Source organism: Pristiophorus japonicus, chromosome 12 (genome assembly GCF_044704955.1).
Source record: "Pristiophorus japonicus isolate sPriJap1 chromosome 12, sPriJap1.hap1, whole genome shotgun sequence".
Taxonomy (NCBI): Eukaryota; Metazoa; Chordata; class Chondrichthyes; family Pristiophoridae; genus Pristiophorus; species Pristiophorus japonicus.
Window position 1 is genome coordinate 89,424,012 of NC_091988.1, and position 14,031 is coordinate 89,438,042.

The following is a 14,031-nucleotide window of genomic DNA, read 5'->3' on the forward strand; positions in this document are numbered from 1 at the left end:
ACTGAGCCATAAGGACTCGGGAACCTTGGATTAGGTGTTAGCTGTGGCTCAGTGGGTAGCACTCTTGCCTAGGAGTCAAAAGGTTGTAGGTTCAAGTCCAACTCTAGAGACTTGAGCACAAAATCTGGACTGACACTTCAGTGCAGTACTGAGGGAGTGCTGTCTTTTGGATGAGGCATTAAACCGAGGTGCCATGTGCCCTCTCCGGTGGGTATAATGATCCCATGGTACTATTTTGAAGAGCAGGAGCGTTCTCTTGTTGTCCCTCAACCAGCATCACTAATAAAACACATTATCTGGTCATTACCTTATTAATGTTTGTGGGACCTTGCTATGTGCAAATTGGCTGCTGTGTTTCTCATATTATAACGGTGACTACAAAAGTACCTTATTGGCTGCAAGGAGCACTGGGATGTCCTGAGGTACATAAATGGCTACAATAGGCAAAATAACTGACGTTAGTGTCTAGAGACTCAGGGCAAATAAAAAGAATATCCGCCAATGCTCTTGCTCCTGATTCAGCAACTACTGCTGGAAAGAGAGCCTGGATGGAGAGCGAGGGTCAGACTTGGCTGTGATACCACCATGATCAGCACTTTGCCGACCCTAATCATTGGGGGGGTAACACGTGAAAAATGGCAGCTTGAGCAACATTCTGAACAGCTTGGGAAACCAAACACTAGGCCAAGCCTGCCTTCAGGGGAGAAGGGTAGAATAAACCCACAGTATCTTCTTGAAGCCATTTGAAAATCTAAGCACTGAAAATCAACTCACCCCTTTCAAAATGTCTTCCTTATTATCACTCCATTTCATGAAAAGAACAATTTTCCAACTCGTGTTGCAATTCACAGAGTTAACCTGGAATAGACGGCACATAAAAACATCCTCATTAAAGAAAGAAACTGAAATCCACGGCGATTACTGGGGATTATTTATTAATTGTGGAGCTGGTGAAAAGTCAGCACCAGCTTTGTAACAATAAACCGTTTCTCTGAAAGTTGAACATTGCACATTGCCTTAAAATCTCCCTTACCAGGAACTTTTATGCTCGTCTCCAAATGGTGACAGAGGGAGGAAACAGCAGCAGATTTGACTGCTGACTCCATGGCCAGCAAATGCTTTAATTCAACCTGGAGTATTGTGTGCAGTTTTGGTCTCCTTACCCAAGAAAGGATATACTTGCCATAGAGGGCGTGCAGCGAAGGTTCACCAAACTGATTCCTGGGATGGCAGGACAGTCGTATGAGAGATTGGGTCGATTAGGCCTGTATTCACTGGAGTTTAGAAGAATGAGAGGGGATCTCATTGAAACGTATAAAATTCTGACGGGGTTGGACAGACTGGATGCGGGGAGGATGTTTCCCCGGGGCTGGGAAGTCTAGAACAAGGGGTCACAGTCTCAGAATGCGGGGTAGGAAATTTAGGACTGAGCTGAGGAGAAATATTTTCACTCAGAGGGTGGTGAACCTGTGGAATTCTCTACCACAGAAGGCTGTGGAGGCCAAGTCACTGAATATATTTAAGAGGAAGATAGATAGATTTCTAGAAACAAAAGGCATCAAGGGGCATGGGGAAAAGGTGGGATATGGTGTTGAGATAGAGGATCAGCCATGATCATATTGAATGGCGGTGAAGATGCGAAGGGCCCAATGGCCTCCTCCTGCTCTTATTTTCTTTGTTTCTATGTTTCTAATAATATTAAAGGCAAGGCCAGCGCTACAAGTGGCTCATGAATCTCTTCCAATGCTAACTGCAGTTTGGTTAGAGGACATCAATTGCAGAAGCTTAAGACTGAACTGAGCAAGTATGAAAACGATAGTGGGTGCAGGGCATCACTCCATCAATCTCCGCTCGCCTCAGGTTTATTTACTTCACCTGAGCCCCTCACGTACAGATCCACATAGACTGACTGGGGACGGAGACCCGTTTCCTGATCACGGGGACAGCTAATTTACACGAGTGCAGCTGATGGCAGAATTTGCTGTCGTGCAACGTACAAGTGCCCGGGACTGTACCATTAGCGCCATTTGGTAGCATTTTCCATTCTGGAGTCAGAAGGTTGTGGGTTGAAGCCTCACTCCAGGACTGGAGCATATATTGTACGCCGACAGTCCAGTGTATTACTGACAGAGTGGCACATCAGTAGAAGTGCCCATCTTCAAATCAAACATTAAAAACATCCTGTTGTTCTGGTGGTTCAAGTGGAGATTAAACATCCAGTGGCACTATTTGACACCACGTGAAGAGGAACGGGGAATTCTCCTGACTTACAGGCCGATATTCCTCCCTCAAACAACACCACTAAAAGCACTAATTGTTCATTCATCTCCTGGCTGCTTGCTGCATCTTGCTAAGCATAAAATGGCCACCGCATTTGCCTACATAACAGTCAATGCATTTGAAAAGTAATGCATTGTATGCAAAGTACTTAGCAATGTTTATGAGATGTGATAAGTCACTATATAAATACAAAGCTCTTTTCTTACTTCTTTACATCCAGGATTGTCCACCAATTCACAATTGCTGGCATGAAGCGGCTGTCCGGCATTGACCGGGTTCAACACCACTTTATCTCCAATCACAACCTGAAGAATAAAAGACCATTTAAGACTTTTAATACATGCCCATCTAATTGCTCCAGTACATTTAAGTTATTAAACAATACAGAATTTAAATCAGGCTCTTCAGACACAAGGTTCTCTAGTCTCGGTACCATAGATAACCGGTTTACACATTACTGCTGTATCTCGGTTATTTTGGTCATTTTCTCTTCTATTGTGCTGTAGATGGTGACTCCATGCTTGAATACAGTGCTGAGAGTTCACTGCCCTCTGTCACCACCTTATCAAAGTGGCTATTACTCATGGTGAGTTGACGGGCTATTGGACAATGGGGGTGTGGCAACCAAGCTCAACCCTCTTCTCATCAAATCACACATTATCTTCCAACAGGGGCTACTCCTTTTGTAAAAGGCACTGAGGCTAACTGGAGCGCACCGACCACTGCACCCAGAGATTAGCCTCGACTGGGAATAAAAGCCAGGACCTTCCTGAACTGTACAAACTTACTGACCCATCAGAGTTGGAAGGGAGAAGCAAACGGAAGACCTCAAGTCTAGTTTAAATATAGTTTGTAGGTTCCGTCGTCATTCACCACCACCTTCACGAGGGGAAATAAATGCTGCCCTTGCGAGCGACACCATATCCCGAGAATGAATTTTAAAAATTGCAGCTAACTCATGAGCGGACTGTACAAATCCCTCTACATTGCATAGCATTCAAAGCATCATATTCCTCAGTGGCTTAACCTAGTGTCATTCGCCATTTTCCCCCCCATGTAACCCAAATCTTACTTCTACTTACACTGTCACCGATGGACCGCAGCTTGTAGAAAGGCTGGATGTAAAACCAGGAGCCTTCATTGCCGGCAGCATCCAGTGTAACCCTCATGGCGTTCTTCTCTAACAGGGCTGGCAGCCTCTTGTTTACAGTCAGGTACTTGTTGCTTTTCAGATGCAACAACTATACAGAGTCACGAGATCACGTTAGTGAATAGAAGCAATGAACTGCAGTACTGACAACCATGGTATTCATTAGGAAACATCACCAAGGTCTCTACTGGGGCTAATAGAAGGGACAGGACAATAAAATAATGTAGCTCCAAACCCCTTGTGCACTTTGAAAGGAGGAAGGAAATTCAGCTTCTATATGCGGAGAGGATATTTCCTTTAGTTGGGGAATCTAAAACTAGGGGACATAGTTTCAGAATAAGGGGTCGCCCATTTAAGACAGAAATGAGGAGGAATTTTTTCTCTCTGAGGGCCGTGAATCTTTGGAATTCTCTACCTCAGAGAGCTGTGGAGGCTCAGGCATTGAATATATTTAAGACTCAGATAGACAGATTCTTGAACTATAGCAGAGTCAAGGGTTATGGGGAACAGTCAGGGGAGTGGAATTGAGGCCAAGATCAGATCAGCCATGATCTTATTGAATGGCCGAGCAGGCTCAAGGGGCTGTATGGCCTACTCCTGCTCCTATTTCTTATGTGAACATTTTTCAAACAAATTGTCCATCATCTGGTGATTATATTTAATGCTCCACTGACTTAAACAGCAGCACTGCCATTAGCGGCATTGTGACGTGGACCAAACTACACATGTGCCTCTGATGTACTGGAATACCTGCCCAGGGCACCACTGGAAGCAAATATGAAATGACTGTGCACGGCCACCACAGCTTTGCACAGGTCGATCCACTTGGCCCGCAGATACTTCATTGCAGATTTCGGCTGTGGACACTGGAACAAGTGGAGCTCTCAAAACCAAGATGGATAGATTTTTGTTGGGCAAGGTTATCAGGTTGATATGGAGCAAAAAGGCAGGTTAATGGAATTGAGGTACAGATCAGCCGTAAATCGGTTTGAATGGTGCGGCAGGGTCGAGGGGCTGAATGGCCTAACCCTGTTCCTATATAGATTGGGGAGGGTTCAGCGGCAACATTAAAATTGTAACTGCTGCATTTGGCACAAGCCCAGTGTAATGTATTTGCTGCATGGGTTCTCTGCTTAAGAATTCATTGCAACACATTGCTATTAAGAACCAGTTGGTTTATTAGCAAAGGTTTAACAATCACACTCCACATTACCAGTTCGTCCACCAGGCTCACAACCATCTGCCTCATTGTGGATCCTCTGAACCCAACTGGCTGGGGTTTTATTAAGTCTTGTGAACATCACGTGACTGGCTAAGCCACTCCCAACTCAACAGCTCTAATAACCTGTGAGCATACTCACAGGTGATTACATTACACCAGGCGAGTCACTTTCTGTTGTGTGGCAATCCGTTAAAATACCAGCCAAGACTGAGAGTCACCTCTCAAATAGATTTGAACCATAAAAGAGCACACTAACCACAATGGTTGGGGGAGAATCAATTAGCACAGTTAAACTTTTTTTTTTATATGGAAAGAATTGACTTTTTGCAAGGTCAGCCTGCTCAAGATGTTTGTAAATTCTCACTCTCAATGGGTGCTGACAAACCAAGTGTAATTTGCTGCACTAGGGACTATTTTAATATATGTGCGATACTGTTACATTTTAGAAGTTGCATATATTACTCTACCACATTTATTTCTAAATTTTCTATTTCATGCATCTAATTTTAGTTACCATCTATTATATTTCAGCTACATATAGTCGCTGGCTCCAGGATGAAGAACGTTGAATTTTAAGGACCTATCCTTAACTTTAAATTTATTCTCCGCTTATATTGCAGGACTTTTACGACATGGAATCTAATGGAATTTTGACCCCTTTCCTCTTGCTCTCCGATTTCCAGGCCACATCCTGACTTTTTCTCATCAGTCCCATGAATGTCAGACAGGAAAAGACCTACCAGTCTGTCCTAAACAATCGTGAAGCCGTATGCATACACTGTGGACTTAATTATACACATCTAGAAGATAGAGAGTGTGATATTCCACCCAAGTGTATATAAATGATTGGCTTGGTGGACTGACTGGTATATGACAGAGAAATAGCGAGAGGGGGGGGGGGCGTGAGTGATGGGGGGGGATGGGGCACAAGGGGGCGCACAAGCTTCTTTACTCCATCCAGTCATATACATGGAAGTTTATTACAGCAAGCCAATCATTTATGTACACTTGAGTGGACTCTGTATAAATAGGGTGACATCCAACGAAGGATTCCACACTAAACCCATTGTTTATGCTGCATTTACAACACAATGTAGCATCAGGTGCAAAGCAGTTGCACTTGGTGGTCATATTGCTGCACAAATTCAGAGTCAGGAGTCCCACCTGACTCCTGGTACGAATCCTGCTCCATCACAGACTAGAGGCCAGTCCACATTGACACTACAAGAGTTGGTGCAAAGTGTTATCACGTGCCACCAGTACTCCAGCTTAGATGCTGATCAAACAAACAGCTTGATAAAAGAAAATGCACACATCCATTACCATCTGTACGTCAACAATTCCCAGATGATGCTTCAGATTCTGATCAAAGGTTACATCTGAAACATTCGCTCTAGCTTCTCCCCTTTTAGATACGGAGTGATCTCCTCTGTATTTCTGGTATTTTATTACATATCCTCAAACCGTTGCTCTCTTTAATCTACTATTTTCCATGTAGCAGTGATGTGTAAATTAATCTGTAAAAATACTTCAATTTCAAAAGCAGCACCCACAAAACAGCACAACCTCATCAATCAGACATTAGTACTGACATCGTCAGCCTGTATCACACTTGCCTGAATAACATTGCCATATTGAATAATCGTTCCAAGCAGTTTCCGGTTTTCCGATTCATTCTGCTTCTTTTCCAGATCCGAAGCATGCTGTGGAGACAATTTACAAACATCAGTGTCTCCTCAGATATTCAACTTAGCATGAGAGCACATTGTACATCTACAGACTACACAATGACCTGCCCAGTACAACAGACCCATTACATAGCAACAGATTCAGGCAGAAGACCCTTCAGTTCACCCAGCTTACCTCTCCGCAGTAGTGCCTTGGTGCATTTCTTAAAACCATGAAGCTCAGTCGATGATGAGAACCTGTCTAGAATCTTCTCGAAGCGCAATCAGATTTCTTGTTCCATCACCCGTGCCGGTAATCTGCTCCATGTACTTTTTTTTTTAAAGTTCCTCCTGAATGCCTCGGAGTCATAAGGTCATGGGTTCAAGCCGCACTCAAGACTCGAGCCCATAAACTAGGCTGACATTGCAGAAATAAGGCGCAGGCTTTTGGATGAGACGGAGGTTCCATTCACCCTTGCAGATGGATGTGAAAGATATCCAGGACAATGTTTTGAAGAATAGCAGGAGAATTCTGCCCAGTATCCTTCAATCCGCATCACTAAAACAGATTATCTGGTCATCGTCACATTACTGTTTGTGGGACCTTGCTGGGCCCAAATTTGCTGCTGCATTTCTGACATTACAACAGTGACGACCAATCAAAAGTACTTCATAGGCTGCAAGCGCTTTCAGACATTTTGAGATCATGAATATATAAATGCAAGTTCTTTATTTACTATTTTATTCTGTTGTCCTTAATTGTTTAAACATGGCTATAGGACTCTGCATTGTCCAGAAGTGGTCAGAATCAGATTTATGCAAGGAAATATGAAAACTTAGTTTTACTGGTGAAGCAATCACAAAATCATTCATTTTGGGAAAGGAAGTATTCAAACCCCATGGTCAATATTACTGGAGTCAGGATACCCCAAGACCAACATGGAACTTCAGCTGACATTTCCCTCAGTGTAAAAAAATATTACTCACACTCTGGATATATAAAGTAAGTCAACAGGGCAACAAGTAGCAATACACAACCCACCAAAAGCACCATGGCAGTGCTCGGCCTCCCCGAGTAAAGGCAGAGCACTCCGATATTTGTTGGAAGGCGTGCACTGCACGGGTCAACGTTACTCCAGCAAGGGCATCTCAGAGACCGCACCAAATTCAAACTTGAGTCTCGTGCAATGCTTGCAAAAACTTTTAACCACTGAAAAAAGTCAGAGCACGAATGGGTTTCCTTTTCTTTTCAAGTCTTCTTTTGTGTAATTTTATATCCTCCATGTCTATTCAGGTTTTTTTTAAAAAAAATTTTAAAAAAGGAATCAGTTTTGGGAAACATCTACACAGTTTTAAGTTTGCTCTCCAGGGACCCAACACATTGCAGTGAAAACCAGCATCAGTGGTGACCTTTGGAAAACTAGTAGCTTGCAACTTCCGAACTGATTAGCCAAATATTACAAAAGAAAGAAGCAATTCTATTGTGCCTTTCATTTCTCAGGACGTCCTAAAGCAATGAAGTACTTTTGATGTGTACTCGCTGTTGCATGATAGGGAAACGCAACAGCTAATTTGCACACAGCAAGGTTCCACAAATAGCAATGAGATTATGACCAGATAATCTGTTTTAATGATATTGGTTGAAGGACAGATGTTGGTTGAAGGACAAATTTTGGCCAGAACTCCCATGGAATAGTGCCATAGTGCCATGTGATCTTTTACATCCACCCGAGAGGGCAGTAGGGGTCTTGGTTTAATGTCTCATCGAAAGATGGCACCTCAGACAGTGCAGCACTCCCTCACTTTGTACTGCTGGAGGGTCAGCCTGGATCATGTGCTCAAGTATCTGGAGTGGAGATTGAACCCACACCCTTTGGACTCAGGTGTGAGTGCGACCACTGAGCCATGACTTGCTGGCTGGTTACTAGTTTTCCAACTTGTACGTGGTTTTCTCCTCTTGACCGATTGAAATATCCGCCGTTTGCTGTTGAACGTATCTCAACATTGAGTAGTTGGGGAAAGTGGTGGTAAGAATAATGCTGAGTCAGAAAGCCCTTCACATTGGTTTCTGCTGTAACTGCTGACAGGAACTGAATGGATTCTCTTTGATAAAGTGCAACATCCCCACCGACACCTGGGAGGCCAAAGACCGTCCTAAGTGGAGGAAAAGCATCCGGGAGGGCACTGAGCACCTCGAGCATGCAGAAATCAAGCGCAGGCAGCGGAAGGAGCGTGCAGCAAACCAGACTCCCCACCCACCCCTTCCTCCAATCACTGTCTGTTCCAGCTGTGACAGAGACTGTAATTCCCGCATTGGACTGTACAGTCACCTGAGAACTCACTTTTGGAGTGGAAGCAAGTCTTCCTCGATTTCGAGGGATTGCCTATGATGATGATGGATTCTCTTTCTGCACAGCTACTTCAATACGGTTTGTTACAGACACGAGAATTTCCCTCAATTTTCCCTCCCAAAGTGTAAACCCAGCATAAAGCTGCACCAGAGTCCACGACCAGGTCAGCCAGGATCTTATTGAATGGCGGAGCAGGCTCGAGGGGCTAGATGGCCGACTCCTGTTCCTAATTCTTATGTTCTTATGTTCAGAATTAGCGGAAATCCAGACCAACACAGTTGGCAGCAAACATGGAACAGGATGCCACTGAGCATCTATTAATATATTCCAAGTACTGCATATAGCGCACGCTTCCTGTAAGCATCACAATTTAGTGCATCCTCTGGCTCATAGAAACATAGAAATTTACAGCGCAGAAGGAGGCCATTTCGGCCCATCGTGTCTGCGCCGGCCGACAAAGCCACACGGCCCTTTGTCAGCAGCCCTAAGGTTACATACAAACCCATGAACAATGACGGAAAGGCAAAGAGCACCCAGCCCAACTAGTCCGCCCCACACCACTATACGAACAAACATCTGCACTCCACCCCAAACAGAGCAATGCCATGGGAGATCTAGTATATAAAGTACAGGAGTTCGGATACCATCTATTTAAGCCTTCAAGGTGATTTATTTTAATACTTAAAACAAACTCAGTCATTCTCAGGATGCGGGCGCTGTTGGTACTTACTGCCCATTCCCAGTTGCCGCCGGGGAAGGTCGTGGTGGAAATTCTTCCTGATCTGGTAATATTGCAAACAGTGTGCCACAACTGAGCGGCTGGCTAGGCTACTTCAAAGGGCAGCCAAAAGTCAACCATGTTGGTGTGGGACTGGAGTCACAAATAGAACAGTCGGTTTCCGCACCAAAAGAACATTAGTGAACCAGATGGGTTTTTACAACAATCTGACAGCAGCACATTGCAGCTTTTTATTTCCCCCACAAGAAACCGGAATTCAAATGCTCAACCTGCCATTGCGGGATTTGAACTGGTGGCCCTCTCGGTTATTAGCCCAAACTCTGAATTACTAGTCCAGCAACATAAGCACTACGCCACCGCTCCCGAGTATTGTAAGTAGGCAATGGATTTACGAATGATGGATTGACAGGAGAATGAGTTGATTATCAGAATGGATGGGTGGTGAGGACGGGTGGGCACCTTGTCCTGTTGAAATAAGACGCCATGTGCTTTGGAGCCAAACGACGGGTTCCTGATTTCAGCAAGGACCGGTCACAACAGACAGGGACATTTTAAATGTGATGAAAAGGACATGTTCACGATTCTGCTACTCATAGTTCCCACCCAACCAGAGCAAGGCTTTCGAAGGGCAAGTCCCCCTCCGCCATTCTCCTACATGGTCCAGCAAACAGCTGTACAGCAGCACCAGCCGAGACCCCGGGGCACATCACCTGCTCATCTCAATCCGCTGGGAAACACCGACACAGCAAGGAATGCAGTGCCTCGCCATCTCGTTGTTCACCAATAGGAATCTGTGCAATGAGAGGCAGTGCAATCATTGTCTACACTGTGTCATTGGTCGCGAGTTATTCAGATTTACTCTCCAGCTGCAGCTCCAGACACGGGTCTCAAATCGTAACCTCAGCTGTTTATCCAGGAAGAAATTTCACTGGGATCCAGCTATATTCAGAAGTTAGAGTTTGCCATGAGAAAAAAAATCCCCATTTTTCCCTAAGCGTTGCTACGGAAAGGCTGAAGCATAGTAACTGAGACACTAACATACACAATAAGTCCTATAGGTGAAGAGAATGTCTACTATCATTTCAAATTCATGACTATGCAAGGCAAACTATCCCCAGTAGAGGTCACTGCCTATCAGCATAAAAAATAATACAATCCAAATTCTCCTAATTAGCTTATGAAAAAGTTGGCGTAGCAATAACAAGTATTTAAATAGCGCTTTTAATGCGGTTAAACATCCCAAGGCTCTTCACAGGAGTATGATCAGACAAAATTTTACACCAAGCCACACAAGTAGAAATTAGGGCAGATGACAGAGGTAGGTTTTAAGGAGCAGCTTAAAGGAGGAAAGAGAGGAAGAGAGGCGAAGAGGTTTAGGCAGGGAATTCCAAAGCTTGGGGCCTAGGCAACGGAAGGCACGGCCACCAATGTTTGTGTGATTATAATTAGGGATGCTCAAGAGGCCAGAATTCGAGGAGCGCAGATATCTCAGGGTATTGTGGGGCTGGAGGAGATTACAGAGATAGGGTGGGGCGAGTCCATGGAGGGATTTGAAAACAAGGATGAGAATTGTGAAATCGAGGCGTTGCTTAATCGGAAGCCAATGTAAGTCAGCGAGCACAGTGGTGATGGGTGAATGGAATTTGGTGCGAGTTAGGACTCGGGCAGCCGAGTTTTGGATCACCTCTAGTTTACATAGGGTAGAATGTGGGAGGCCAGCCAGGAGTGTGTTCAAATTAGTCAAGTCTGGAGGTAACAAAGGCATGGATGAGGGCTTCAGCAGCAGATGAGCTGAGGTAAGGGCAGAGATAGCCAATGTTAGAGATGGAAATAGGCAGTCTTGGTTATGCCATGGATATGTGGTCGGAAACTCATTTTGGGGTCAAATAAGACACCAAGGTTGCGAACAGCCTGGTTCAGCCTCAGACAGATGCTAGGGAGAGAGATGGAGTCAGTGGCTAGGGAACGCAGTTTGTGGCAGGGACCAAAGACAATGGCGTCAGTCTTGCCAATATTCAATTGGAGAAAATTTCTGCTCATCCAGTACTGGATGTTGGACAAGCAGTCTGACAATTTAGAGACTATGGAGAGGTCGAGAGAAGTGGTGGTGAGGTAGAGATGGTGTTATCAGCATACATGTGGAAACTGAAGCTGTGTTTTCGGATTATGTCGCCAAGGGGCAAAATGTAGATGAGAAATAGGAGGGGGCTAAGCACAGATGCTTGGGGGACACCAGAGGTAATGATGTGGGATCGGGAAGAGATGCCATTTGCTGGCTCCGATTAGATAGATAAGAATGGAACCAGACGATTGCAGTCCCACCCAGCTGGACAATGGTGGAGAGGCGTTGGAGAGGGATAGAGTGGTCAACCGTGTCAAAGGCTGCAGACAAGTAGAGAAGGACGAGGAGGGATAGTTTCCTTTTGTCACAGTCACAAACGATGTCAAGTTTGTAACGGAGCACACACAAGTTGTAGGTGGCGAGTTTGCAGCTACAGTCCCATATCTTCCATTCCCTATCTTGCCTGAGCTGTGGGAGAGCAGGAATGAGTCCAGTGCCTCCCACAGCAATGGATGGGAGACTTTCAACAGACACACAATAGGCTGCAATTGAATCGTAGGCTCAACGTTCCTGCGATAGCTCGACATTGCAGTTATCTGCTCTGATTTTCATGCTCATTCTCTGTACCCTTCAATATTTCCCCCACTCCTTAAAATACCGTGGTCGATTCTGCTACAAGGGACTCTTATGTTAATTGATTCACGATTCCAATAGCTATTTGCGTAAAAAATAGTTCTCTTCTCCCACTTGATTAATACTTGCTTTGTGCCCCTTGTTACTGATTCACTAACCAATGTAAATAAGGGAGTTAAAATTCCGGCTTTGCCAGATCCGTACACACCCGGCGAGGCCCCACAAAAGCCTGTGTTTTGGCACGCAATGCGCATGTGCCGAAAACCGGCTTTTCCGATCAGTCAAGTTTTGGTTTGACAGATTGAATGCATCCCCGCAGCCAGGACATTCGCACGGGCAAGTTTGGGGTATTTGCCCAACTCTTGCCCAGCCAATGTCCTTAAAACTCTTGCGCCTGGTAAAAGCAGGTGCATAGCCTACTTTTACCAGTGTAAGAGCTGTAAAACGTATAAAAATAAAATGTAAATACACTGTTAAAAACCCTCTCCACTAAGGTAAGTTTATTTTAACCCTATTAAAACACTTAAAAAAAAAAAAATCCAAAAAATATTTTTTTCTAAAACATTTAATTAACTTTAATTTCAATTAATTTAAATGATGAGGTGTTTTTTTAAATTTATTATGTTGTGTTTATTATGTTTTGGGTTTTTTCCTCATTGAAAGCAAGAAAGAAGAATCGGAGATACGGAGTTCACATTGCTATCAATGGGAATACTGCACCTGATTGGTCCAGTCACACGTGACTCCAGCTTCTACGTGTGAAGCTCGAGGGTGAGAGCACACTCCGCAGGGCAGGAAGAGAAGGTCTCCCACCACAATCGCAGGCGCCTCCGGGAACACCAGGTACTTTCGTAAAAACATTCTTGGCTCGGTGGTGTTCGTCCGAATTTCAGGCCCAATGTTTCACTATTTGTCTCCTTAAACTCTTTCTCCCATAACCTCTGCTCCACTGAATACAGATCTAACTTTTCCAAGTCTCTCGTCATAGCGATATCCTATCATCGATGAGATTATCCGGATAAGATTTTGTTGCATGTTTTCTATGGCTCCAATATCCCTTCTATCTGCCCAAACTTGTACACAGTGTGGCCTAACGAAGGTCTTGGACAGATTCACCACCTGACATTTGTATTCAGACGCCCCATCTGGAAAATATCAACTTACTTCTATCTTCCATTCCTTAATCAACCCTTGAACTGTGCCGTCACTCGCCATGAGCCTTAATCTTCACAACACGTTCCTCAAGAAGCATTTTTATCAACATCCAAAACTGCTTTTCTTTTGTCTATATACTTCAGTATTTCCTTGAAAAGTTTGACTAAATTAGTGAAGCATTTCCTGCCTCTTACCAGCCTTGACCTTTCTAAATCTTCAATGCTCTCCCTTATTTATGATCTCTAGTAATTTCCCTACTCCTGATACGAGTGTGGCAGGACTATAATTACCTTAATAACACTTCTCCCTTTGTGCTATTGAACAGGTGTGTAACATTCAAAGGCACAGTGCTTTGGTGCAATTCCTGATCACAAAATACTGTTGGTAAATCAAGAGCAGTGCATCTGCTATTGCATTACTAACCTCTCCAAATATTCCCAAGACAGCCTGTTGACTTAAATATGTTTAACTCCCATTAACTATTGTAAGACGGTTTCCTTTTTAATATTTACAAGTATCTCACAGAGCTTCACTGATCTTATTGGTACCATTAGGTCTGCTCCCCCACAAATTAGTGACAGTGCCCATGCCCAGCATTAGTGCAGTCACAGGAATCAAACAGATGAAGCTGCTGTTTCTCAATGACAAAACATTCAGGCAGTCCTGTCAGCCACCTTCAACGGCCTTATTCATGGCCGAAAGAACACACATTGAGGCTGAGGTGCAGCAGGTCCATCAAAGGACTTAGTCGTCATGAGATAAGAGCCACGGC

General features: G+C 44.3%; 1 protein-coding gene across 1 annotated transcript in view; it reads right to left on the reverse strand.

Moving 5' to 3' along the window:
- Positions 1-14,031, reverse strand: part of itpr1b (inositol 1,4,5-trisphosphate receptor, type 1b) — a 593,020-nt gene that overhangs the window by 408,236 nt on the left and 170,753 nt on the right. The window contains exons 5-8 of the mRNA XM_070894815.1: positions 6,269-6,355; positions 3,363-3,521; positions 2,487-2,585; positions 775-858 (exon numbers count right to left, since the gene is read on the reverse strand). Coding sequence (XP_070750916.1) covers positions 775-858; positions 2,487-2,585; positions 3,363-3,521; positions 6,269-6,355 — 429 coding nt within the window. The remainder of the gene's footprint in view (positions 1-774; positions 859-2,486; positions 2,586-3,362; positions 3,522-6,268; positions 6,356-14,031) is intronic.